The following is a 24,717-nucleotide window of genomic DNA, read 5'->3' as shown; positions in this document are numbered from 1 at the left end:
TTGATTTACAAGATCATCTCTAAGATTATTTCAAACCGGTTGAAAGAAGTCTTAAAGGACAGTATCAGCCCTAGTCAATCAGCTTTCCTAAAAGGCAGGAGTCTGGGGGAAAATGTCCTACTCTCATCAGAACTTATCAGGGACTACGGCAAGGCAAACTGTGAGAAAAGCTCTATGCTGAAAGTGGATATTAAGAAGGCATTTGATACGGTATCCTGGGATTTTGTTCTGAAGTTGTTGGAAGCTCAAAACTTTCCGCCAATCTTCAGATGCTGGATCAATGAATGTATCACATCTCCAAGGTTTTATGTGGCTATAAATGGGGAGTTACCGGGATTCTTTCAAGGTAAAAAGGGACTGAGGCAGGGAGATCCCTTATCTCCGTATCTCTTTCTGTTCGTCATGGAAGTACTCTCCAACCTTCTACGGAAAGCTGCGCATAATGGTCGGATTAGACCTCATCCGAGATGTTCTGATCCTGAGATCACTCATCTGCTATTTGCTGATGATCTCCTCATCTTCTCCAATGGCTCTCGCTGGTCACTTGGTGGTATTTGCTCTGTTATGCAGCAGTTCAAGCGTCTGAGTGGTCTAAGTATGAACCCGGATAAATCTCAGATCTTCTTTGGTGGATATGAGGAAATTTCAGCTCAAGTTCTTGCGGATATATCAGGATTTAAGATTGGCACTTTCCCGACCCGTTACCTCGGCTTTCCTCTGAATCCTTCAAGGCTCACGATGGCAACGCTCCAACCCTTCATTGATAAGATTACTAGCAAACTCCATTGGTGGACTGTCAAGTATCTTTCTTACGCTGGGAAAATCAGGATGGTGGCCTCCGTTATCTATGGCATGGTTAACTTTTGGAGCGCAGTATTTGTGCTTCCAAAGGCATTTTATACTAAGGTTGACTCTCTATGTGCTGCCTTCTTATGGAACAACAATACAAGCTCCGCAGCCGGCTCCCGTGTTGCTTGGTCTGATGTCTGTCGCCCTAAAGCTGAAGGGGGTGTGGGCATTCGATCTTTGTAGGATTCTCAGCTTGTTTTCAGACTGAAACAGGTATGAAACTTATTCTCGAACTCGGGTTCTCTGTGGGTTGCTTGGCTGAAAAATAATGTGTTTCTGCGGAATGGGTTCTGGTTAACAAACGACTCTGCTCGGTTTTCTCCTACTGTGCGGAGCATGCTTCAGCTCAAGCCTATGCTGAATGATTTCATGAGATGTCAGATCAAAAATGGGGCTTCGGCTTCCTTCTGGTATGACACATGGACACTATTGGGGCCTCTGATCTCTGTTGTAGGTGATTCGGGTCCTCGTATGCTGAGATTGAGGAAGGGTGCTACAGTCTCGGAGGCTTCAGCTGAGGGATCATGGCGCCTGCCTGCTGCTAGATCTCCAGAGGTGGAAACTCTCCAGATTGTTCTCACTTCAACCCCACCTCCTTCTTCATCACACGGAGAAGATCAATTCCTGTGGCGCAAGGCTGATGGGAGTTTCGGACCCAAGTTCTCCTCAAAGATTACTTGGGAGTATATCAGACAGCACTCTCCACATGTTTATTGGTCTAAAGTGGTATGGTTCAGGGAGAACATCCCTCCTACCGCTTTCACGGCCTGGCTAGTCCTTCTCCGACGGCTGCTGACTCGTGATAGACTTCTACGATGGGGTATGAATGTTCCTGCGGGTTGTGTCTTGTGCTCTTCTGGCCTTGAAACTCACCATCACCTCTTCTTCGAATGTGAGTACTCTTCCAGTATATGGTTTCATTTCGCGAGGCCTTTTGTCACTGGTCCTCCGTTAGATGTTCATTCGGTAGCTGCTCTGCTTTCTCGCAACCGCCTGGATCCTAAAGCGTCTTCCGTGATCAAGCTCATCTTGCAATCTGCCATCTACCTTATCTGGAGGGAGCGGAATGCAAGGATCTTCACCTCTGTCTCTACGCCTGCGTATGGTCTCCGTCTTGCTCTGGATCGCCTCATTCGGGATCGACTTATCTCCTTCCCTTCTCAAGACTCTTCTCCATCTGTGCTGCAGTACTATTTTACCTTTATTAGGCCTCCTTGAGTTTGGTTGTTGTAATTTCGTTTCTTTTCTTTCTGCACAATAAGTTGTTCGCAACATTCAAAAATCGAAAATGGTATAAATTTAACATTTTACCAAAAAAAAAAGAAAAATTGTCTATTCTAAGTGACCACTATAAATCTGGCAACTTATATGTGGTGTTTGCTATATATTATTTGTTTTTTTTTTGCTTTAAATTATTATTATATATTTTTTGGTGGCGAAAGAAAAACGCGAGACTCAATATAAAATCTACAGAAACCAAAAAAAATGTAAGAACTGTTTTTTTTTTGATCAACCATTTTCATATTAAATAAACTAGAAGGTTTAGGCCCAGTAAGAAGCCCTATTACAGAATGAAGATTTTGCTAACAGATCAGCAGACCCATTAAGCTCCCTAGGAACAAACGTAAACACGCAGAAAGTAAAAAACGATGATAGAGCTTCGATATCCGCAAGAACTCCATGGATGATCTTCGGTTTGGTGATCGAAGTGATGGCCCTTATGAGCACAAGAGAGTCTGACCTGAGCCAGATTTGAGTGTAGCCAAGATGAATGGCGTGTTGGAGAGCCGATCGCACCGCTAGGGCTTCCGCTTAGAGGACCGATTGGACATGAGTTTGGAATTGACAACCTTGAAGAGTTTGAGCTTCTGGAGATAGGAAGATCCATCCAAGTCCCGTCGATTCTGAGGTCTTATCCCAAGAGGCGTCACTATTGCACAAGATTGTCCCTCGGGGGATTGTCGGTGTGCGGTTCAGGGTGAGTTCCTTTCCGATGATTATGTCGGTACGATCCGTAGACTGAGCTTCAATCCATTCCCGTGCCGCCGATAAAGCTTTTAAAACCACTTCCGATGAAGATTGTTGTCTTCTCTCGAAGAGGAGTTGGTTCCGTGCTAACCATAGAGCCCACACGATCCAGGGGAGGATGTTTGTCGTTATCCTTGTAGGAGGCAGACAGATCCATGATCTCGACGCGTCCAGTGCTCCAATGATCGTTTGCTCTGGGGATAGATCCAAGGGCGTCTGTAGTGGAACGAGCTTCCATACCTCCGCAGCAAAGGTACATTTAAGGAATAGATGTTCCACTGATTCAGTCTCGCCGCAGTGGATACATGAGATGTTGTTTTGAACTCCTCGTCTTTGTAGGTTATGGCCAGTGGGAAGAGCTTCATGGAGTATTTTCCAGAGAAAAAGTTTGAGCTTTGGGGAGCAATTCTCGCCCCACACTGTCTTGAACCAGTTGATTGATGCTAATCTTTCGGGGAGTACTATCTCCTGCAGAGTGCGTTGTGAAGCTGAAGCGTAGCCTGATCGTGCTGTATATACCCCAGTAGCAACCGGATACCAGATGTATGTGTCTTGTGCTCCGGTGACACTTGGTTTGACCGATAGGATATCCTCCTTTAGATTTGGTAGGATGTCGTTGACTCTTGATAAGTTCCATTCTCCTTTTCCCCTTAATAGTAGATCAGAAACGTATAAATCACTTTCTTCTTCTCTTACAGGGCCGAATGGGAGTAGAGCAGAGGTGGAGGATATCCAGGGTTCTCCCCACACTTTTGTTGTGGTTCCATTGCCGATGACTTTCCCCAGCTGTTCAACTAGTAAGTCTCTTCCTGCTAGCACTCCTCTCCAACCATGGGAGTCAGATTTTGCAACTTTAACTCGTAGGAGGTTTTCGTTTTGACAGTACTTCCCTAGTAGAACTCTCGATAGCAGACAAGTAAGATTGTTTAGCATTCTCCACAGTAGTTTAGCTAGTAGGGCAATGCTGAACCGTTGTATATCCTTGAAACCCAAGCCTCCCATACTCTTTGGCATAGTTAGTTTATCCCAGGAAACCCAACACATTTTCCTTGTCCAATCACTTGAATCCCACCAGAAGCGTGTAAGAACATATTGTATCTTTTTACACAAGCTAACCGGTAAAAGGAAACATGACATGGAAAATGTAGGTATCGCAGATAGTACTGCTTGGAGGAGAGTCATCTTGCCTGCGGTGGATAGGTATCGAGAAGACCAAGAGATCGCTCTCTGTTGCATCCTGTCAACAATAGAAGCAAATAGATCTCTTTTGCGTCTTCCAAAATGCTCTGGCAAGCCAAGGTATTTGCCTACTCCTCCCTCCTTTGTGATATTAAGTATCCGCTTTGCTCTGTTCTTTGCCGTTAGACTTGTCTTCCTTGCGAAAGTAATTGAGGATTTTTCCTGATTTATTTTCTGCCCTGATGCAACCTCATATTTTTCCAGGATCTTCATTAGTGTAGAACAACTTCTCTCGTCTGATTTGATGAAGAACATGGTATCATCCGCGAAGAGCAAGTGATTGATACGTGGACAGCGAGTTGCCACTCTCACTCCTACAAGACACCCGTCTCTTTGAGCTTTTGCACAGAGTCCTGACAAGACTTCACTGCAGAGAATGAAGATATACGGGGATAAAGGATCTCCCTGTCGGATTCCACGTTGAGGTGTGACGTTCCCGAGGATAGCATCATTTATCAAGAAGGCATATGATACCGAGGAGATACACTCCATGATCCAGGTGATCCACTTTTCATGGAAACCAAGTCGTTGCATTACTGTTTTGATAAAACTCCACTCTAACCGATCATATGCTTTGCTCATGTCGGTCTTAACTGCCATTGAGCATTGCTTCTTTGCCTTTGATGTCTTCAGGTAGTGGAGTGTCTCATGGGTAATTAAAACGTTGTCAGCAATTGCTCTTCCAGGTATAAAAGCCGACTGATTTTCTGATATCACCGATTGTAGTATAGGCTTTAGGCGCAGTGAGAGGATTTTTGATATTACCTTGTAGTAAACATTACATAGGGCTATTGGTCTGTAGTCTGAAACCATCTTTGCGTCTTTAATCTTAGGGATAAGCCTGATGAAAGTAGCATTTACAGTAGATGGTAAGTGGCCATTAGTGAAGAAATGTTGTATTTCCTTTGTTATTGCAGGTCCCACCGTATCCCAATTTGATTGGAAGAAACTGGCTGAGAAGCCATCTGGCCCAGGAGCTTTATCTGGGTGTATTGAAAACACACCTGTTTTAATCTCGGCAGCAGAGGGGAATTTGATTAGCTGTTCGTTCATCTCGCTGGTGACTTTTGGTGTCAGGGCCTGATACACGGTTTGTGTGCAGTCTTCGCTTGAAGAGGTAAATATTTCTGTGAAGTACTTTTCTATATGTTCCACGATTTGATTCTCCTCGTAGTAGACTTCCCCCTCATTGCTTTCGATAACTGACAATCGATTTCTTGCTCTTCTTCCTTTTGTTGCAGCATGGAAGTAGGCTGTGTTTTTATCCCCCAGAGTTAACCACAACTGTCGGCTCCGCTGCTTCCAGAATTCCTCTTCAGCCCTATAGGCTTGGAGCAATGAGAGGTTGAGAGTTGATATGTGGGAGTCCTCTGCAGTCGTAGCTGATAGAGCTTTATCCAGATCCGCCTGGAGTTTTTCTATCTGTTTCCTGCTGTTGAGGTGTTGGTTCTTGCTCCAATCAGCTATTGCTTTCCGACACTGTGATATTCTAGAGGTAACCTGAGACCCTGGGTGTTCGTTCCAAGCTTTTTCCACTATCTCAGTCACTTGTTGGTTGGTCCGAAGTCTCCTGTCATATCTAAACATCTTCTTTGGTTTTTTCTTTGTAGGATCGAAGATCGTAAGGAGAGGTCTGTGGTCAGATATTTCGTAGCGTAGATAATGGCTCCTGCTATGAGGGAAGAGGTCTGACCATTCGCTGTTTGCAACCGTTCTGTCCAGCCTACAATGCACCACATGTGTCCCTCGTTTTCCTCTCCATGACAGGAAGTTGCCTGTATGTTGTACGTCGAACAGATCGCATTGAGAGAGGAAGCTTCGAAAGGGTACGAAACTATTTTCTGATCTGTCGTTGCCTCCTGACTTTTCTGAGTTGTCTGTAATCTCATTAAAATCCCCGGTCAGGAACCAAGGTCCCGGGCGTGAAGCTGGTATGGTAGCTAGGAGATTCCAGATTTCTTGTCGATTTCTCACATCCGGAGCTCCATACGTGAAGGTACTATTGAAGCTCTGCCCCTTAACTCTTGTGACTGTGTCGATATAGTTATGACAGGAAGAGGTAATTTGAATATCAACGTTTTTGTTCCACAGCAGGGCTAGTCCTCCTCCTCCATGTCCATGTAGAGAAACCAGGAAGTGAGAGTCATAGCAGAGGTCTTTTAGCTCATCCAGGACAAAGCTATCGGGGTTTTTTGTCTCCATCAAGAAAAGGATGTCAGGCGAGTGCAGCTTGTGGAGATCTTTCAAGCGCTGGACTGTCTTAGGGTTCCCCAAACCCCGACAGTTCCAGCTTAGTACAGCTAAGGAAGAGGAGGCTCTTGGGTGTGAAAATCCTTCTGGGGTTTCACACTTGCAGGTATTAATACTGTGTTTGGTCTCCCATCCTTAGTTTGCGGAGTATTTCTAACATTTGAGGATGAAGCTTGCCCTTGCCTAGGAGTTGACGATGCGTGTCGAGCAGGGGAGTTTCGTGAGGCAGGGGAGGTACGTGAGGCTGTAAGATGGCGCTTACGAGATCCCACTCCAATGAGGGTTTTTGTTTTGGGAGTTTGCCTTTTTTCCTTTGGGGGTCTGCCTCTACGTTTTGGCAACTCCATTCCAGGCCCCGGGAGCAGAATAGGTTCATTCATCTCTGGTAATACCACTTGTGTTTCTTTGAGAACTGCTATTGATGCCGCTGCAATGATTGAGTCAGCCGTCTTCTCCATGATACCCTCTGCGTTACTTTGAAGCACTCTCTGGCGTCTTGCTTCTCTTTCTACAGGGTCAGGACAGTTTGTGTACTGAATGGTTACATCAACTAGCTCTTGGAGCACTTCCTCTCTAGATGGGATTCCAGTAGCATGCGGGAAGTCGCTTATAGCTAGGTTTCTCTCCAAAGAGCGTACATGCCCTGTTGACTGATGATTAAAATCAGGAGCTGGAGTGCTAGGATCACCGCTGTTGTCTTCAACCAGAGGTGGTTGCTGAGCTTTCTTCTTTTCCCTCCAGATCATTTGGCTTTCATAATGGTTCGAGATATCTCTGTAGTCAACCAAATTTCTTGTGTTCTGTCTCATAGGTTCCAGGATTTGGTCCTTCTCAGTATGTGAAGCTCCGTCAGTTGCAGTTCTTTGCGTTCTTGCTAGAGGAGCCGGGGTGATCTTATTTCGCAGCGGTCTTGCTGTCTCTCTGGATTGAGATATGCGTTCTCCAAAAGGTCGCCCGTGGCGATCTAGACGGCGCTGGTACTCTCCCTCCTGTGTGCTGACATCCTGACGTCTGTTTGAGGGGTAAGGTTGGTAGCGTGTTTCTCTACGAGGGGGGTGTCTGCTGTTATCCAGTTCAAAGGAGGGGCGCGCTGCTAGGTCTCTGCTGGGGGGCATTTCTCTTCTCGGATTTTCCGGGCAGTCTTTAGCGTAGTGAGTGAGGCAGTTGCATACGGAGCAGATGTTTTGCAATCCTTCATATTCAAGAGTAACAGGTGCCTCCTCTCCCGTATCGAAGTCCACAATAGTGTCTAGAGTGATAGGTTGTAGTCCATTGAGAGACACCCTCATTCTCATGGCTGTTTGGGTTATAGCGTAGTCGTCTAGAGTCCCCAGGTCCAAGCCCATATTGTAGATGACCTTTTCATGCCAGAAATGGAGTGGGACCCCCTTGATGTCAATCCAGAACGGGATCTGAGATGGGAAGTCCGGGGAGATGATTGGTTCCCATCGTTGCAAGATTATCATCCAGCCATTTAGTTGGTATGGTCTGTTGCTTAGCACACTGAGAATGTCATCCTCTCTATCGAACCTGAACTGAAACCGGTCATGACCTAGGTCAGAACCCATTGCCACTCCTTTCAGAGTCCAACTGCAAGAGAGCTCTTCTAGTAGTTGCGGTATCGATTGGTATCTTGGATTCGTCAGATGTCCGATGAGAGTTTGCAGGTTTCGTTGGATGAGTGCAGAGTTGTCGAAAGAAGGGGCTCTGATTCTTCTGTGGCTTGCATCCGCGTCTTTTTGAGCTAAACCCTTCCCTTTTTCAGCCGTTGTGTAGCGTCTTTGGGACATCTTGAGACTTCGTCGGCAAAGAACCGTTGAATGGGAAGAAACGAGTGTCAAAGGTTGTAAGAGTAAGCAGATCTACACTTCGCTTGTAGCAAGGAGCTGGAGGTGAGGATTTGCGGAGTTTTCCAGTCGGATCTTCAAGAAATTGCGTTTGAAGACTTGTGGAGGATGCTACTTGCGGTAAATAATTAGGGTTCTCTTTGTGTTTGATGAGTGAGAAATTTGAAAACCTAACCAAACTTGGTAAACAAGTGAGTAGTCACTTTCGTGCTATTATCCACAGGTTATACACCGTTACTTAACTCGATTGTCATGCCTGGGAGAGTTTTCGTCGATCCCTCTTTTATCTTCCCTATTGTAAGAACTGTTATAAATTATAACAGTTATGAAAGAACTGTTATAACTTATAATTGTTATTAAAGTCCAAGATGTCTGCTCCGTCAAAATGCAGCACCGAATCTTTTGATAAAATCGTTTTGAAAATAATTATGTGGAACCTCTATTAACATACAAATTGACACACAGTACTCGTTGTCGCTATTCAGTAAATAGTTAATATCAATTATATTATTTGTTGGTGGCGAAAAAGAAAACGTGAGACTGAATATAAAATATACAGAAACTAAAAATCTAAGAACTGTTATAAATTATAACAGTTATGAAAGAACTGTTATAACTTATACTAATTGTTATGAAAGTCCAAGATGTCTGCTCCGTCCAAATGTCAGCACCGAATCTTGATAAAATCGTTTGAAAATAATTATGTGGAACCTCTATTAACACTATGCATGCATAGTGATTTCTACTTTTTCATTCCTATATAACGATTGATTCAATCATATTGTAACACACATCTCTTCTCATTCTTTTTATAAAATTTCTCTATTACATGATTCTCTTTATGTAAGTACTATCACCCTTGGCAGATACAAGTCTTATTTCTTCTTCTTTTTGTGCATGAAAGTCTGATGTCTTAAAACAAATTTCTGATGAAAATTCATCTAAATTTAGAAAATGCTCAACAAAATAAAAGAAGGAAACAAATCGCCTCTCATGAAAAAGTTATGTGAAAGCATCTAAACGAAAATGTTACATATGAGTATGCAAGAATAAAATACATTCAAGATTTTTGGAAAGCTCTACAAGAGAGGTTTGATGATCAAAATAACTTTTCTTTTAGAGCTTTCCAAAGATCTAGAGAATATTTTATTCTCGAAATCATGCGTAAGATTTTCATCTAGATGTTTTTTCATAAATATTACAACTTCAACTTTTTCATGAGAAGTAGATTTGTTTTTTTTTTATTGTGTCGAGTATTTTTTATGATTTAAGTGAAGCTCTATATTGGTGATCCATGATGTGTAATTTGAAACTGGAGTTTTTCGATATTTTCAATTTGATTTCTAAACAAGACGATTAAACTTATTAAGATATCTTAATTTTGTAAGATGAACCATTTACATTAATTATACAAGAAATTTAAAGAAAAATAAGTATAGAAAAATAAACTGACGTTAGTGATTAACTCTTTGGGTGTAAATTTTCCAATTAAAAGACCATACATACAATCAAAATTTACAACAGCACATAAAATCAAAAACAAAAAAAATGATCTTTTTACAAGAGAAAATTTAGAAGATAATTATTTGAAAACATATGAGACAATATGTAATGTTTTAACAAAGTGAATGAGTGAAAATTAATGTATTTGTAGATTAAAATATTATTTATAGCCGCTCGAAGAAGTAGAAGTTTAAAAATTATTTGTAACCGTTAATATTAAAGCGCTAGAACCAGAACTAGTCTTAAAAGATTGTAATAAACATTCAATATAATCCAATAAATTTATATTATTTTATATAAATAATTACCAATAGGATTTTGGTGATAAAAATAATCTATTATATTAAAACAGAAGTCACAACTTTGATTCATGTGTAGTATTTTAAAAATTGGATCCTTAACTAAAAATAACTTACCATTCATTAATTACTAAACATATGGTTCAATAATATATCATTCTTAATCTATTAACCCTAAAAATCAGGATTAGTTAACATACAAATGTTGATATCTTTTTATTTAAAATTTAAATATATATATTTTAAATTTCGAAAAATCTATTAAGAAGATCTTAACAAGATCTTAATTTTGAAAATTATATGTAAATTATTTTAACTAATTCCGTAATTAGTTTTGAAATATTATTTTTCATTAATATATTATGTTGTCTTTTATAAAATGAAAAATAAAATATTATATCTTATTTTTATCTATTATATAATTACAATCAATCATGTTAATTTTATCATATTGAACTTAACATGATAAAATTATATTAAATTGATAAATTTTTAAATTTTATTTTCATAAAATAAAATATTTATCTTAAATATATAATATGATGACAGAGTGACTTAACATTAAAAGACTATATACTACATGTATAAATTAATATATCTTTCACTTTTGTAAATATAATAATATATTGTGTAAAATGAATAAACATAGAAAATACTGCTAAAAAGAAATCCAGTTTTGAAAGGCGGATAAAAATTTAACATAAATTAAATAAAAAATAATTGTCAAATATTTTTTATGCACATGTTAATATGTTTAATAACTAAATGCAAATACAATAAAATAAATATATAATAAGAAGCAAAAATACGTACGATAGTTTAAATAATTGATTATTTACAACATGCAAACTATACACTATTGTATTTGAAATAGATTTATAAATATTTAAATATATAATTAAAATTAAAAATGTATACTACTAATGATCTAAATAAATATATATACATATAAAACTGAATATAAAACCCGCACGGTTGTGAAAGATCGAAATCTAGTTCATGTTAAAACATTAATATGGTGATAAATAAATTGGGTTGCGCGATTCATCCAAGACAAGTCAATATATATATATATATATATATGAGGCAACAACCGCTTTTCTTATTGCAAACCAATAATTATGCGATAAAAGAATTAGAGCTGGGGACTTCGGTATTTTATCGGTTGGTTTGAGTTTGGTTTAGTTTGAGCAGTTCGGTTCTATAATTTTTCCAACTGAAATAAATCATAACTAGTTTGATTTGAATCATTTTCGGTTCAATATATATTTGGTTTAGTTTGTATTTCGGTTCGGTTCAATCGAATTTTCCTCGAGTTTAGTTTTTCTTAAAAGAAATCATGTTTTAAACTAATTCATTATAAAACTGAAAAAATTCTAAAAATACAAAAATTATATAAAATACAATCAAATAAAAATTAACTAAAGTAAATAGAAAATTAAAATACATCATTAATATTGCCTTTTAAAAGTAAATTATGTAAATTAAATCTAATATAAATCAAACAAAAACTTTAAAAATCACAAAATAACTATAAGAACACAATCAAACCGAAATTAACTAAAATAAATAGAAAATTAAAAAAAAACATTGTTAATAATGACTTTAGTCTTAGATTTCAGTATATTGTAATATGTTTAATTCAGATAATAACAAAAATATATTGGTTTATCGGTTCGGTTTAACTCGGTTTGATTCGGATCGGTTTCGATTCGGTTGGTTTGGATTGGAAATTTTTTAAACCAAACTATTTGATAATGAACTTTGGTTTGGTTTGAATCGGTTTTGGTTCAGTTGGTTTGGTTTGACTCGATTCATTTCAGTTCGGTTTTTTTGCCCATTCCTAAAAAGAACTACCACAAAATAGCAAGTAATAAGGGTTCAATTGCTTCTACACCCGGAGGTCTGGGGTTCAAACCCCAGAAAATACCAAATTATGCAGATTATGGAGAAACATGTTACAGGAGATCTTCAGCTTGGTGTAGGGCGTACCATCGAACATGGATCTCATAGGATGGTTCAGAGTGGTGCAGTCAGGCGTGTATTCTCACAGGGTGGTAGAATTGTCGGCTGTAAAATCGTCGTTGTAATATTCTCATCATTGTAATAGCATAGTTAATCGATAATAATCGACTGAGACGTTAAAAAAAAATAGTAAGTAATAATAGAGTCAGTACAACTATTATATTATGATACATATTGTACATTTAAATTTTACTGTACCGGAAAGTGATCGTGCTAATAATGTTTTCTAATAATACTTATAGTTTTATTGTATCAAAATTTTAAATAAAGACAATATTTTATAATGCATAAAGGAGATAATTAATATAAAGAAATTATGAGAGAGGTCTTATAAAGAAAGAGAAGAGATGTGTGTTACAATTGATCGAATTGGTTTGTTTATATAAAAATGAAAAGGTAGAAGTTCTGTCGTGAAGCTTCAAATAATTATTTTCACACAATTTTGTCAAAATCGGGTGTAGACATTTGGACGGAGTAGATATTTTAGACTTGGGTAACAACTCATTCACATAAACAAATCCATTCTGTGTGGTATTATTAATGAAACTGACTCTCTTAATTGGTTTGTCCTGTCTAACTCCACAGTTCAGAACACTTGGTGGGTTTAAAAGAAACCAATAGTGAAGAAGGATCATAACCAACCAAAAAATTGTTTTGTGCTCTGTTACCAAAAGTTGGCGTCCGCGTATCACATAAAATCATCAGACAAGTCGCTTCTCCATTGGTCTTATACGTATTGTATTTATCTAAAACAAGATCCGCACCTCCTTGGAAATGCATTGTGATCACTGGAAAGATATCCATGTTGTTTGTTTTGTAGCAAAGCCTGTTGTTTGAGGGGGAAGCTTCTCGATCCGCTTTCATAATGTTCTCCACTGCCTTCCTCACTTTATCATAGTAGGTCTTGCGCAAGAAGGTGTAAGTTGTTCCAGAGTCAATAATCATGTTCCCGTTTAAGGCGTGAAACGGTGTTCCCAGTGTCTCAATGCGAGTCTTCCCAACGCTGACCGCGTCTAGGTTTAGGTAATACATATTGGGATCTTCTTCCTTCCTAAACATATTGGCTGAGACAGTCCCATTTCCTGACACAATAGCATTACTTCCAAAGTTGAGCTTACTAGTTCCCTCACCGGAAAAGCAGTAAGACATGAGACCTAGCATGTCTTCCCCCATCTGCGAGACAAGTGATAAAGATCCCCAGTTTAGACCAACATAGCCCGAAGCGGTTGTTGTAAACGTTACCGAGGCGTTGTGAGAACATCCGATAGTGGTTCCAGGCATTACATAGGATAGGCCTGAAGTTGATTGGATCGTGACAGTCTCGGTTGCATAGGTTCCTCTTGAATAACTTAGGTCTGTGTAGACTATCTGTTGATGTAAAGATGTCCGCCCTGAAGTAGTCGCTGACGTAGTTGCTGAAGCAGACGTCGTAGTGAGTGGTGAAGACCATGTGAAGTCGAGATGCTGAGCTGGAGTCGTGTAGACTTGGAGAGCAAGGGAGTATCTTGAAGAAAAGGCAAAGAGGAATAAACTTGGGGAGCAAGTTTATGACTTAAAGGAAGAGGAATAAGTGCTTTCCAAGAAAAGGAAAGTTGCACTTATTGATATGGAAGATGTCCATATTGTGGTTCCTTGGAGGCTAGGGTTTCGGGAACGTGGAGAACTATATAAGATAGCTATGGGTCGTCTGTAGAGAGACAGAGACACAGAGGCTGATCTTATAGAGAGAGAGAAGCGCTTGGAAGTGTTCTGGGTCGTGCTGAAGCAGGGGCTGAAGTACTTGACGGTGGAGAGACATAAGCGGGTAGCTTAGGAATTGTTCAGTAGCAGCTGTTAGGGTGTTAACAGGCTAGCGAGGCTGATTAAGCAGAACTTGTAATTGAGTTGTACAAGGCGATTTCTAATAAAGCTATTGGGTGTGCTTGTGTATTTTGTCTCTCTTGATTTACCTTCTGCATTACTATTGTTTGTGTCGTCTTTGCACTTACACTATCTCATACTGACAAGGACGGCCATCGCATATTTTCTCTTTGTAGGTCGAGGAATCTAAAGGGTTGAATATTGGACCGCTTTTTTTAAAGCAGTTACGACAAGGCAAACAATCTGTCCAGATGATGTTGCTTCCTGTGTCTAAGATAGCTTCGATTGAACGGGCCTTGTGGTCAAGTGGCAGTGAACGGGCCTGGGACGCCAACACGTTTCAGGTTCGATCCTCCTGCTATGAGAAACTAAGTCACATTGTTCTGTTCACCTAACGCGGATATGAGTCTATGCTTTAGGACCCATTTGAATGCCCAGGAGAAGGAGTCCATCCGCGGGCTTGCGACTCCCCCGGAGATTAGGTCTGGTTCCAATAGTGATCCGGGTTTAACCATTTTGTCAAAAAAAGATAGCTTCGATCTCGACAGGAGGAGTACCTATTTGTAATTTCATAAGATACTCGAAGGTATCAAAGAGAGTATCTGCGTAAGGAGATGATCCGAGCTGAGTATTATAGATTAGAGAAGAAGATGAATTAATGCGACGCTGAAATAAGTCGATGGTGAAGCCACTGGGAGGGGATGATGACACAGTGGCGGCAAAAAGAAAAGATGTAATGATTTGAATAGAGAGTGTCAGGCCAATCATTCTAATTGCGAGAGACATGGTGATTGATTAATATTTTTAGATGAGACGAAATGCAACTTCGTTCATATACATATTTATATAAGTTTGGTCCTGGTTGATTGCTATAATAATTTTAACTAGATTTTGACCCGCCCTTCAAAGGGCGGGTATACATTTTGTTTTTGACTTTTTTCAGAAATTTAATTTTTTATATTTGTGTTTTTTGTAATCGTATTTGTGTATACATTTTTAAAAAATTATTAGTAAGAGATTTTGATAAATGAATTGAATTTATGATGTTACATAATTATATAACCATAAATTTTTACCCAGTGTTTAGAAACTCGATCCAGACCCGCGGTTTAACCGGTAAATCCGGTATTTAATTTGAATTTTCAAAAAAAAAATCATTATTTAATAATTTGATAAAATCCATGAAACCCCGCTTAAACCTAGAATATGGCTACCAGTTGAACCATTGGTTGAATCATTATATAACTTTTTATATTTTATTTTATTTTAGTTATATTATTAAAATTTTTTGTACTATAATTAGGAAGTTAGATTTTAAATTTTTATAATAAAAAAACATGACCCGCCATAAAAAGCGGATATATTTTTGTTTTACGTTTTTTCCTAATTTCTTTTTTTTATCTGTGTTTTTAGTTATATTTGTGTTTTCTATGTATAATATTTCTCTTAAATATTTAATAAGAGGTTTTAATCTATACTATTAAAACCGGTACATGACATATTGATATATACCAAAAATCTACCCGCCTTTAAAAGGGCGGATATATTTTTGGTTTTATCTTTTTTATTTTTATTTGTATTGATATTTTTATTTTTATATTTTTATGAAAATATTTTTGTTTTATCAAAATTCTAAATCTCAATCCCAAAATCTCACCCTTTAACTCTAAACTTTAAGATATAGATTAGTTAAAAATATTTTACTTTATATTTATATTTATATATCAAAAATATTATTGTCTTTTTTTAATGGAATATTTTGGTCATTATGATCTTTAGAGGCTATATTTGTGACAAAAACTAAAAATACCTATTTTAGAGAATTATCCTAATATTTATATTTTTAAGTGTAACTTGAAACGTTGACAAAAAAGTGTAACTTGAAAATGATTATTATTCTTTTGCTAGAAATATGATAACATATATTTATGTTAACCATTAAATTAAAAGTAATAAATTGTAACTTTTATTGATAAAAGTACTTTATAATGTTTATAATTTTCATTTAAATTATTAAAATTTATTATATAATTAAACGGGGCTAGTTAATAGGCCAAACTATATTTATAAAAAATTGAATAAAAAGTATCAAAATTGTATTTTGAATCCAAAATGTTTAGCAAAGCCCGAATTTTCTGATATGGTCGAAGCCCAGTCGATTGTTTGGTTCAGTTTTCAATAGAGTCCAGTTTTTTTTGCCATGTTTCAAACAACTTTACAATTTCTGAAAAATTAGACTCAAATGGCGATTGAAGCAGAAGAAATGGGAATTCCACGATTCGACATTTTAGTGATTACCTTAATATATTTTCACGCAGATGACCAGGCCAGCTTAAAAGACACAAGTCTTACCGTAGTTTTTTTTTTGACGAAAAGTCTTACCGTAGTTTTGTTAAAGTCTCCGTCTTTCTATGCGGAAATCTGAAAATTTTTATTTGAATCCAAAGAGAAAAAAAAAGAAAACTTTTTCGTCATCTCCAAGGTTTGCTCCTTTCCTGTATTTTCTTCATAGTTGATAGATATAGTTGTCAACCATGATTCTACTTAACCAATATTATTTTTGATTTATTTTGCATGTCCTGTCCGATGGCTTAAAAGAACCTGTTCAAGTAAGGTCGTTCGATTTAGTATTCATCGGAGTAATCTCTAAAGGTTTGTCTTCGATTGCCAGTAAATCGTTCATACCTTTTTTTTATCGATCTTTTTTCTCTAGAAACTTATTTATACCAAATTTTTATTATTTAACATTTAGTTTGTATAATATATAAATAGCTAATATAAATATCTTAGATAATTTAAAATTTAGTAATTAGTAAAATTAATCTTTGCTATAAATATATTATCTATATAAGGACTTCATCCGATCATTCATGGTAAATCCTCAGTTACATCTGTTTAATCTTATTGATCTGCCATAGCTATCTCGTTCTCTTTGAAAGTGTTTTTATGAAGATCAAACATAAATCACATCTAACTTTTTTTTAAATCTGTCTTGCATGTTGGATCCGATCACTTTCTTGCTTATTCCGATGAGATGGAAACTTGTTGCGATGACTTCTTAGTAAATAATTTCTTCTTGAAAGTTTAAGCCGTACAAATGAATATGGCCACCAATACTCGAAAGGTATACAATCTATACTATTAATTAATACATTAATTAAAATTGTGGATTCTTATACGATATATAATTATTTAAATATCTAAAATATAAGAATGTTTTATTAAAAGAACTTATAAATTTTAAAAATATTTTTGGATTGAAGCATAATATATTTTACTGTCAATTATTTACTATTACAATTAATATAAAATATATTGTCCTTTATAAGTCCCAAAAAATATTTGATTTTATGTTGTGAGCATTTTCAGGTATTAAAAAGTGTTGTCATCCACTCTGTGCACAACAAAAATTCATTTTAAGATAAGTGTTTGGATGAATACCATCATACTATATAATATCTATTCATTGTTAAGAATATATACTACGGAAATCTAATGTTTATTTTTTTTTACAGATTACATATGTAAGGAAAACAAATAAGGAGATTAGGAATGGAACTGTATCTAACATAAATCAGGTAATAGATTTCTACTCAATTCGTATTAATAAGAGTTAGGAATGGAACTGAAGTATTAGTACTGCATTAGGACTGGAACGGAGTCTGCTATTAACTGATTATCATATCTCATTTTGCTTGTTTTAACAGTGCATTCAATACTGGATTTTTCCTAAAGTTTACATTGTTGGAGCGTAAACACGCACGCAAATGGTGAAAGAAAACAAAAGTCTTTGAGATAAAACAAATTGTAGTATTAAATTAACAACAAACTCAGAGATTCTGAAAAATCTCTTTGAAAACAAATATGATTTCTAAATTCTAAGTATTTACCTTTTTGTCTACAAATATGATTTCTAAAATCTCACCAAACCCGTGATTGGATGGTTTCCAGGTTTGTACGACTTTGGCTTGGATAACACACGTTGTTTTCCATGGCATGATCTTATCAAGGTAAACAATTCTTTGCTTGGAAAACATTATATGAGGAAGAATAGAAAATAGTGTGTTTGCTTTGAGGCTAGATGGCCAATATATATAAGAAACCTAAATGTTGAGGGTTTACGATATTTCTATTCAATTTAGTTAGAAATATAGGCCGTGAGTTTAGGAAAATCTCATATCTTGACTATCAAGTTTATTCAAGTTATGGCAAATTATATTTTGTTGAAAAAATTAAAAGATTTGAAAAAAGATTATCAAGTAAAATATTGATATGTTCAAGATATGGAACTACAACGATTGGTCGGGTATCTATTGTTATGTATACAACTTCCAAAATTACAGCTTTGTTTTAATTGTTATGATTCTTTTGGTTATTGATCTTAAAAAAGATTTGCAACTACAATATATTGTTCAAGTACTGTATATTGCAGAGTTGTTGATCCCGTTTAATTCTCAAAATTTGGGGAATTGTTATTCAATTTTTTTAATATACCGGCATATTTTTAATAATATACCAGCATTTTTTATATAAAAATATTTAATCCCATTTAATTCTCAAACCATATGATTGACATTTGTAAAAAAGTTTAAAATTCAATTGATAAATAAAAAATAATTATTTGGGTTTGGGGATTCGTTTGTAGCTTGATGCAAATGGAATACTTGGAGTTTACGATAACAAAAATTGAAGCTTCCATATGAACCCAAATATTCTATACTGTGAGTTTATCATCGATTGTAATACAAATGGATGAAATATTGATGTTAATGTATAGTTTTAACATTGAAACCTGCATAATCCAAAATTAGTGAGGAGACAACAAATGAATTTAAATGTTCAAGAGTCAGTGTTGATGGAACATGATCTAAATTTCAGTATACAATTTTTTAAACATATACATGATCGAAAAAGTGTATTTAACCTTCCTTGATGGCTAAAATCGAAGGAATAACTTTGATATGTGTATTCTATGGTTATCAAAATTGTTAACGTGGTATAGTGTTGGTGTAAATACGTAGACATGTTAATTAAGTAAACTAAAAGAAAAAGGATAAAATAAAATTTCTGTTGAATTAAAAGGCGTGGATAATATCTAAAATAAAAAAACTTAGGTTTTATATATTCTAATGGCATAGATCTGTAATTATTGTTGAAACAGAAGGGTACCTAAAAAAAGGGCCTTCTGTTTTAATAGTATTGATTAAGATTTTTTTTTAAAAAAATAACACAGTTACAGTTAACTAGAATTTTTATTTCTTGTTTTTAATTAATAAAAAGTATGAACATTTGGTCAATTCATTCCTCACCAAAACTGGTAAGCAATCATTTCTTCACACATTTTCATACCATAAGGAAAAATAGAGGAATGGAGTGAGACACATAGTTAATAGTTTGACTACAAAAATCAAAACGTAATTGGTATAAAATTTGAAGAATATTGACTCTATCATTATCGTTTTACTCTAATATGGTCACCATTTGGAGTTAATGTGTATTCAAATTTGAAAATACACTTACTTTTTAGAATATTTTCTAAATTCCGTCATTAAAGAAGTTTCCTGCAAAAAAAACTTCAATGCGGTCAGTTTTTGGAATTTAATCTGTAATTTCCAGAACCCACTGGTCAAATTATATGTGCTAGTCAATCTGTAATATAACCTTTGACTGTGTATATATTTTGTGATCTGTAATCTGTATAACACTGTGTATATATTAAAACAAATGCGCTGACAAAAAAAAATATTAAAACAAATGCATTGAGATCTATAAAAATTAGTCTGAGAATGCTCTTAGTTGAACAAATGCATTGAGATCTATAAAAATTCAATCGATCAAACCTATAAACACAATACATTATTGAGAAATTTCCTAAGATATCACTAAAAAAGTTTTTGTCACAAATATAGCGCATAAGGAAAAAAAAATTTCCGATGAATTTTCTGATTGAGGATGGTACCCACTGCTAAATGATAATTACTTCCCCATACATCCAGCTAAGTTAGTAAATTAGAATTTAAATGAAAGGTATTAGATGTTTAAAGTTTGGTGTTAAGACACAATGAGAAAACATACTCTCTATGTTTTATTTTAAGTGTCATTATAAATTTAATTTTTTTTTTCACGTTTATCCCTACTTTTTAGCTTATTAAATACTAATAAATTAAATAAAACAATGTATTAATTAGAGTAGAATAGAAAATTTAATGATCTTTATAATATTATTTGAGAAGTCAGTTTTCTATGGTTGATTACACTGATATCCTAAATGAATTAAAAATATTACATTTAAATATTATTAATGATATTTTATTTATTTTATTTTAATTTATTTATAAATAAAATATATATAAAAAGCAAACAAAGAATTTAGAAACGAAAATAAATGTATATATAATATTTTAAATTAAAAAGAAAATTTTATAAAATAGTAATATTCCATTTAAAACATATTGTAAATAACATAAAATAATTTTGAAGTAATAAAATATTTTCTTAGATGAAAATTTTATATTTGTATATAATGTGATTTCATAAAAAAATTTCATGCAGATAAACTTGATATTAGAAAAAGAATAATATTTCTTTTAAAATATAATTTTAAATAATACAAAAGATGTATTTTCAAAGTAATAGAAATATTTTTTATATATCTATCTTTTTCTGAGATGATTACATAAAATAATTAAGCAACATAAACTGATATATGTTTAATTGACCAAAAATAGTTTATAATTAGTATTGGAATGTTCTATTTATTTTTTTCGTATATTTAATTGACTATAATATCTTTCTATTACAGCAAAAAATATGATTTCTTATATTATGACTGTCATATTTTTCAAATATAATGATTTCAATTAAGTAATGTCATTTTGTGAGTAATCCGAACTTTTAGGATGAATAGGACAAATGAAAATTTCAAAAATTTATGAGTTAGTTTTGTGTTTGATTTAGATTTTAAGTCATATTTGAAAATAGTCCATTATATTTTACATATATAATATGATTTCTCAAATACAATCACAATATTTTTAACTGCTTATTTTTAAGTGATATTAAAAACTAAAAATAAATTTTAACAATAAGCATCTTTTGATCAAATCATTACAAAATATTTTAAATAACATAACACTATATACTTTAACGAGGTAGATATATTATATTTTATCACTATTAAAATTATTATTTTTGTTAATACTAAATTTTCTTTTAAATTTTATGTTTTAATGTTTGCGGAACTTAATATAAATATAATAAAATATAAAGCAAATATGAATACTCATTTTAAGATTATTTAAAATAATTTTCAGGTTAAATTCAATAAAATATTTATAAAATTATTTAAAATTTATAAAATAATCTAATTATTGTATTGATATGTGTTCATGAATTTCCAAAATATATCAGTTACTTATGTTGTAATTTCCTATTGATGACCGCTTATATATAATTTGATAAATATTATAAAATACATGCACACTTTAACGATAAATAAAATTAATTTTATTTAACTTAAATATATTAAAAATAATTATCCTTCAATTTGAACTTGAAAGAATATATGTAACTCAATATACTCGTAACATGAATGACTCGACTAATCCAACTTATATAAAAAATTATAAATTTAACTGCAATAATAATATATAGTTTTATAATAATAATAGTTTATTTTTAAATATAAATTATAGGATAACTCAAAACAGATTAACAAATGAAAATAAAATATTAACCAACTGTTACAATTTAGTTATTGTTTTAAGAGTTTATATATATGCATGAAACTTTGGAATATTATCGTTATATTAATTTATATAAGTTGGAATCAGACACTTTGGTTTATTTTTTATTTCAATCTAAGTACAATATATCTTAAGTTATACATAATATTCCTAAAATATATTTATATATCTAAAACAACAACCAACCTAAATGCAAATAAAAAAATTAATCAAAATGTTTGATATATTTAGAATAAAAAATATTATAGTTGAATTTTAAAGAAATATATGTGATCCGATATATCCAAATAATAACTAAATCAACTAAACAACAAAATCGACTAGATATAACATATCTAAAATCATATGTCTAATTATGGAAAGTAGGTAACAGGTCTCCGGCAGTTTTCAAAATTATTTTCTAAATAATAGTTTACTGCGCAAAACTGAAAATGAAAAGGTCAACTATTAACTGATAGATGGAAAATAACGGTTTCTGTCAATCTTTTAATGGTTGAATATTCAAATAATAATTTTACGCATTCAAATGTTAATTGGAGAATAAATATGCGCATATAATATTTGGATACTTAATTTGCCGATTGAAAATACTTGAGGAATTAAAAACTCACCTTTTATATTCTTTTATAAGTTTGAAAATCATGAACATCAATTTTTTAAAAAATTAATTAAAATTATTTTCAAATTAAATAAATTCAGTACTATACTAGATATTTACTTTTTGAAAGTGATTGTTGAGTTTTTACAATGACATATATAACAATAAAAAATAATTACAGTTACATTGTACTGTTGATGTACTTCATGTTTATAAAATCATTTTAGATGATTTATAAATAATTCCTTGTTAAAAAATCTCAATTTGAACCAATTTATAAGATACTTAATACCATAAAATATTTTTTAGTTATCTTGTATCATTTTATAAGCTTTTAAAAACAAAAAAAAATATTTTTAGTTATCTTATATCATTTTATATGCTTTTAAAAACTAAATTTTTTTTTAGTTATCTTATATCATTTTCTGCTTTTAAAAATTAAAAAAAAGATCATTTTAGTTTGAATATAAATAAACATTTCTTTTCAAATTCAAACAAAATGTTATTAAATTTTGAGATATTTACTATAAGGACAATCAAAAAATAACTTTTGCCTGACTAATTATCATGGAGATGATCCCATGTTATTAAGAAACGATTCTCCAAAGATCTTTTACCTACTTTCAATAAATATACTAGATTTTGATCCGCGTTTCGAAAGCGCGTGTATTATTTTTCACTTTTGTGAAATATATTATTTGTTTGTAGCTATTGACTGTATTTATCTTAGTGAAACTTTCTTTATAATAAATTCGACACACTCTAGAGTGTTTCTGGTAAACTATGTGTTTCTCTTACTTTGTTTTATTCCCTCTCCAATCAACATATTTATTTGACTTGTTATTAAAATAAATGATTTTTAGAACGCAACTGTACAATACTTTTATATTAATATTTTGTTTAAACAAAGTGACATATTTCTATATTAATTAAATATTTACATTACAATTTAAAATAAATTTTGACCTGCATGTCCGTGCGGATGTATATTTCAAAAATATATTGCTATTCATTTTTCATGTCAATATAAATAATCATATAAGTAATAGTATTTTATATGTATCATCTTACAACTTCTTCTAGGTGGATTTTAAAGTTGGACCTTATGTAATTAATTCTATATTAATCTACTTATTATTTGACATGCCTTTTATAAATAATTAATATCAACCATTACCATAGTTTTTCACTTCTTACCTTATTATTATATCCACTACGCATGTTTCTTTATATTGCATTTATTTTACTATAAGCTAGATACATCCACTAGCATATTGTACTATAAGATAGATTATTAATAATATATCTACTAACATATAATACTATACGACAGATTACTAATAATACAATATATTACATGTATTCATTAACTTGCATCTATCAATATTAGCAACACTATGAAGACGACTAACTCTATACTTTGAACCTATAAACCATGATATACTAATTTATAACAAAAATGATATTACTGTTACAAATTAGTTTTTATAAAAATTATTTATAGCAGCAATTTGTTATATAAGATAAATTTAATCAAGACCCAAATCTTTTTTTTTTCATGTTCAGAAAAAAAAGAAACCTACGAATATATACCATTAAGTTAGCTAAAAATATTCTGAATAAATAATAAATCTCACCAACTCCAAAAAATGAACTAAAATATAACAAAAGATATTATGTTTGAAATTTAGCTCACTGGATCATGTATAAATCTATTCATTTCAGGTATGACTTCTTCGAGTTCTCAACATTTGGATCCAAGTAGGTATTTGATTTTTTTTGTCTGGGTCGATTTTTTTGGTTCCAGATCATTCTAACTTTTTATATTATAAATCTTAAATAATGTACAACATGTATATAAAATATATGAATCAAAAGATAAAAAAATATATTTTATACTATCTTATTAAAACAGAAACATTATAACTTCTTCTAGATGGATTTTAAAGTTGGACCTTATCTAATTAATGCTATATTAATTTACCTGTTATTAAATGTACCCTTTTATAATTCGATCGACAAAAGGCATTATCATTGTTTTCCATATCTCACCGGATTATTATTATTATACATCCACTATGCAATTTTCCCTATATTCCTTTTCAATCTAATTTCCCTCTATTCCTTATATTATCATTCCATTATCTAAGATTGATTATTAATAATGTAATATATTACCGTATTAATTAACTTACATCTATCAATGTTACCAGTACTTTGAAGATGACAAACTCTATACTTTCATTATATATATTATCCATATTCATTGACATATAAACCATAATATCTCTCTTAAAAACAGAATTATATATTTGTACCTAGCTAACCTTTCTTTTTTATAAGTTATTAAATTAAATACATTTTCTTAGTTATTGTTAAATTTACCTTAAATCACTAATATTTTTATACTATACATGTTTCCAAACAACAATATATTTAATATTTTGTCCAAACAATATAAAATTTAAACCTTA

General features: G+C 33.1%; 1 protein-coding gene, 1 long non-coding RNA gene and 1 pseudogene across 4 annotated transcripts; 2 read left to right on the top strand and 1 right to left on the bottom strand.

Annotated features, from left to right (window-relative positions):
• Nucleotides 1-1,185: 1,185 nt before the first annotated feature.
• Nucleotides 1,186-2,067, top strand: LOC108844816 (uncharacterized). The gene has a single exon (XM_018618109.1). It carries the CDS (start codon nucleotides 1,186-1,188, stop codon nucleotides 2,065-2,067), a length of 882 nt encoding a protein of 293 aa, XP_018473611.1.
• Nucleotides 2,068-12,613: 10,546 nt separating this feature from the next.
• On the bottom strand, nucleotides 12,614-14,734 carry LOC108846755 (aspartic proteinase CDR1-like; annotated as a pseudogene).
• A 1,065-nt stretch (nucleotides 14,735-15,799) lies between these two features.
• Nucleotides 15,800-18,974, top strand: LOC130509776 (uncharacterized). 3 transcript variants are annotated; one of them, XR_008943737.1, is made up of 5 exons: nucleotides 15,800-16,382; nucleotides 16,499-17,024; nucleotides 17,416-17,478; nucleotides 17,852-17,910; nucleotides 18,546-18,974. It is a non-coding gene; the product is annotated as an uncharacterized LOC130509776 (long non-coding RNA). The 3 variants fall into 3 exon arrangements; XR_008943735.1 differs by having other exon boundaries at nucleotides 15,800-17,024; XR_008943736.1 differs by having other exon boundaries at nucleotides 15,800-17,024; nucleotides 17,270-17,478.
• Nucleotides 18,975-24,717: the final 5,743 nt, after the last annotated feature.

The sequence above is a fragment of the Raphanus sativus genome, chromosome 3 (genome assembly GCF_000801105.2).
Source record: "Raphanus sativus cultivar WK10039 chromosome 3, ASM80110v3, whole genome shotgun sequence".
In the NCBI taxonomy this organism is placed as follows: domain Eukaryota; kingdom Viridiplantae; phylum Streptophyta; class Magnoliopsida; order Brassicales; family Brassicaceae; genus Raphanus; species Raphanus sativus.
This window is presented reverse-complemented; position numbering and strand designations above follow the sequence as displayed.

Bases quoted from the DNA above. Each gene is read 5' to 3' on its own strand.
- LOC108844816 (XM_018618109.1), top strand. From the start codon at position 1,186: ATGCTTCAGCTCAAGCCTATGCTGAATGATTTCATGAGATGTCAGATC.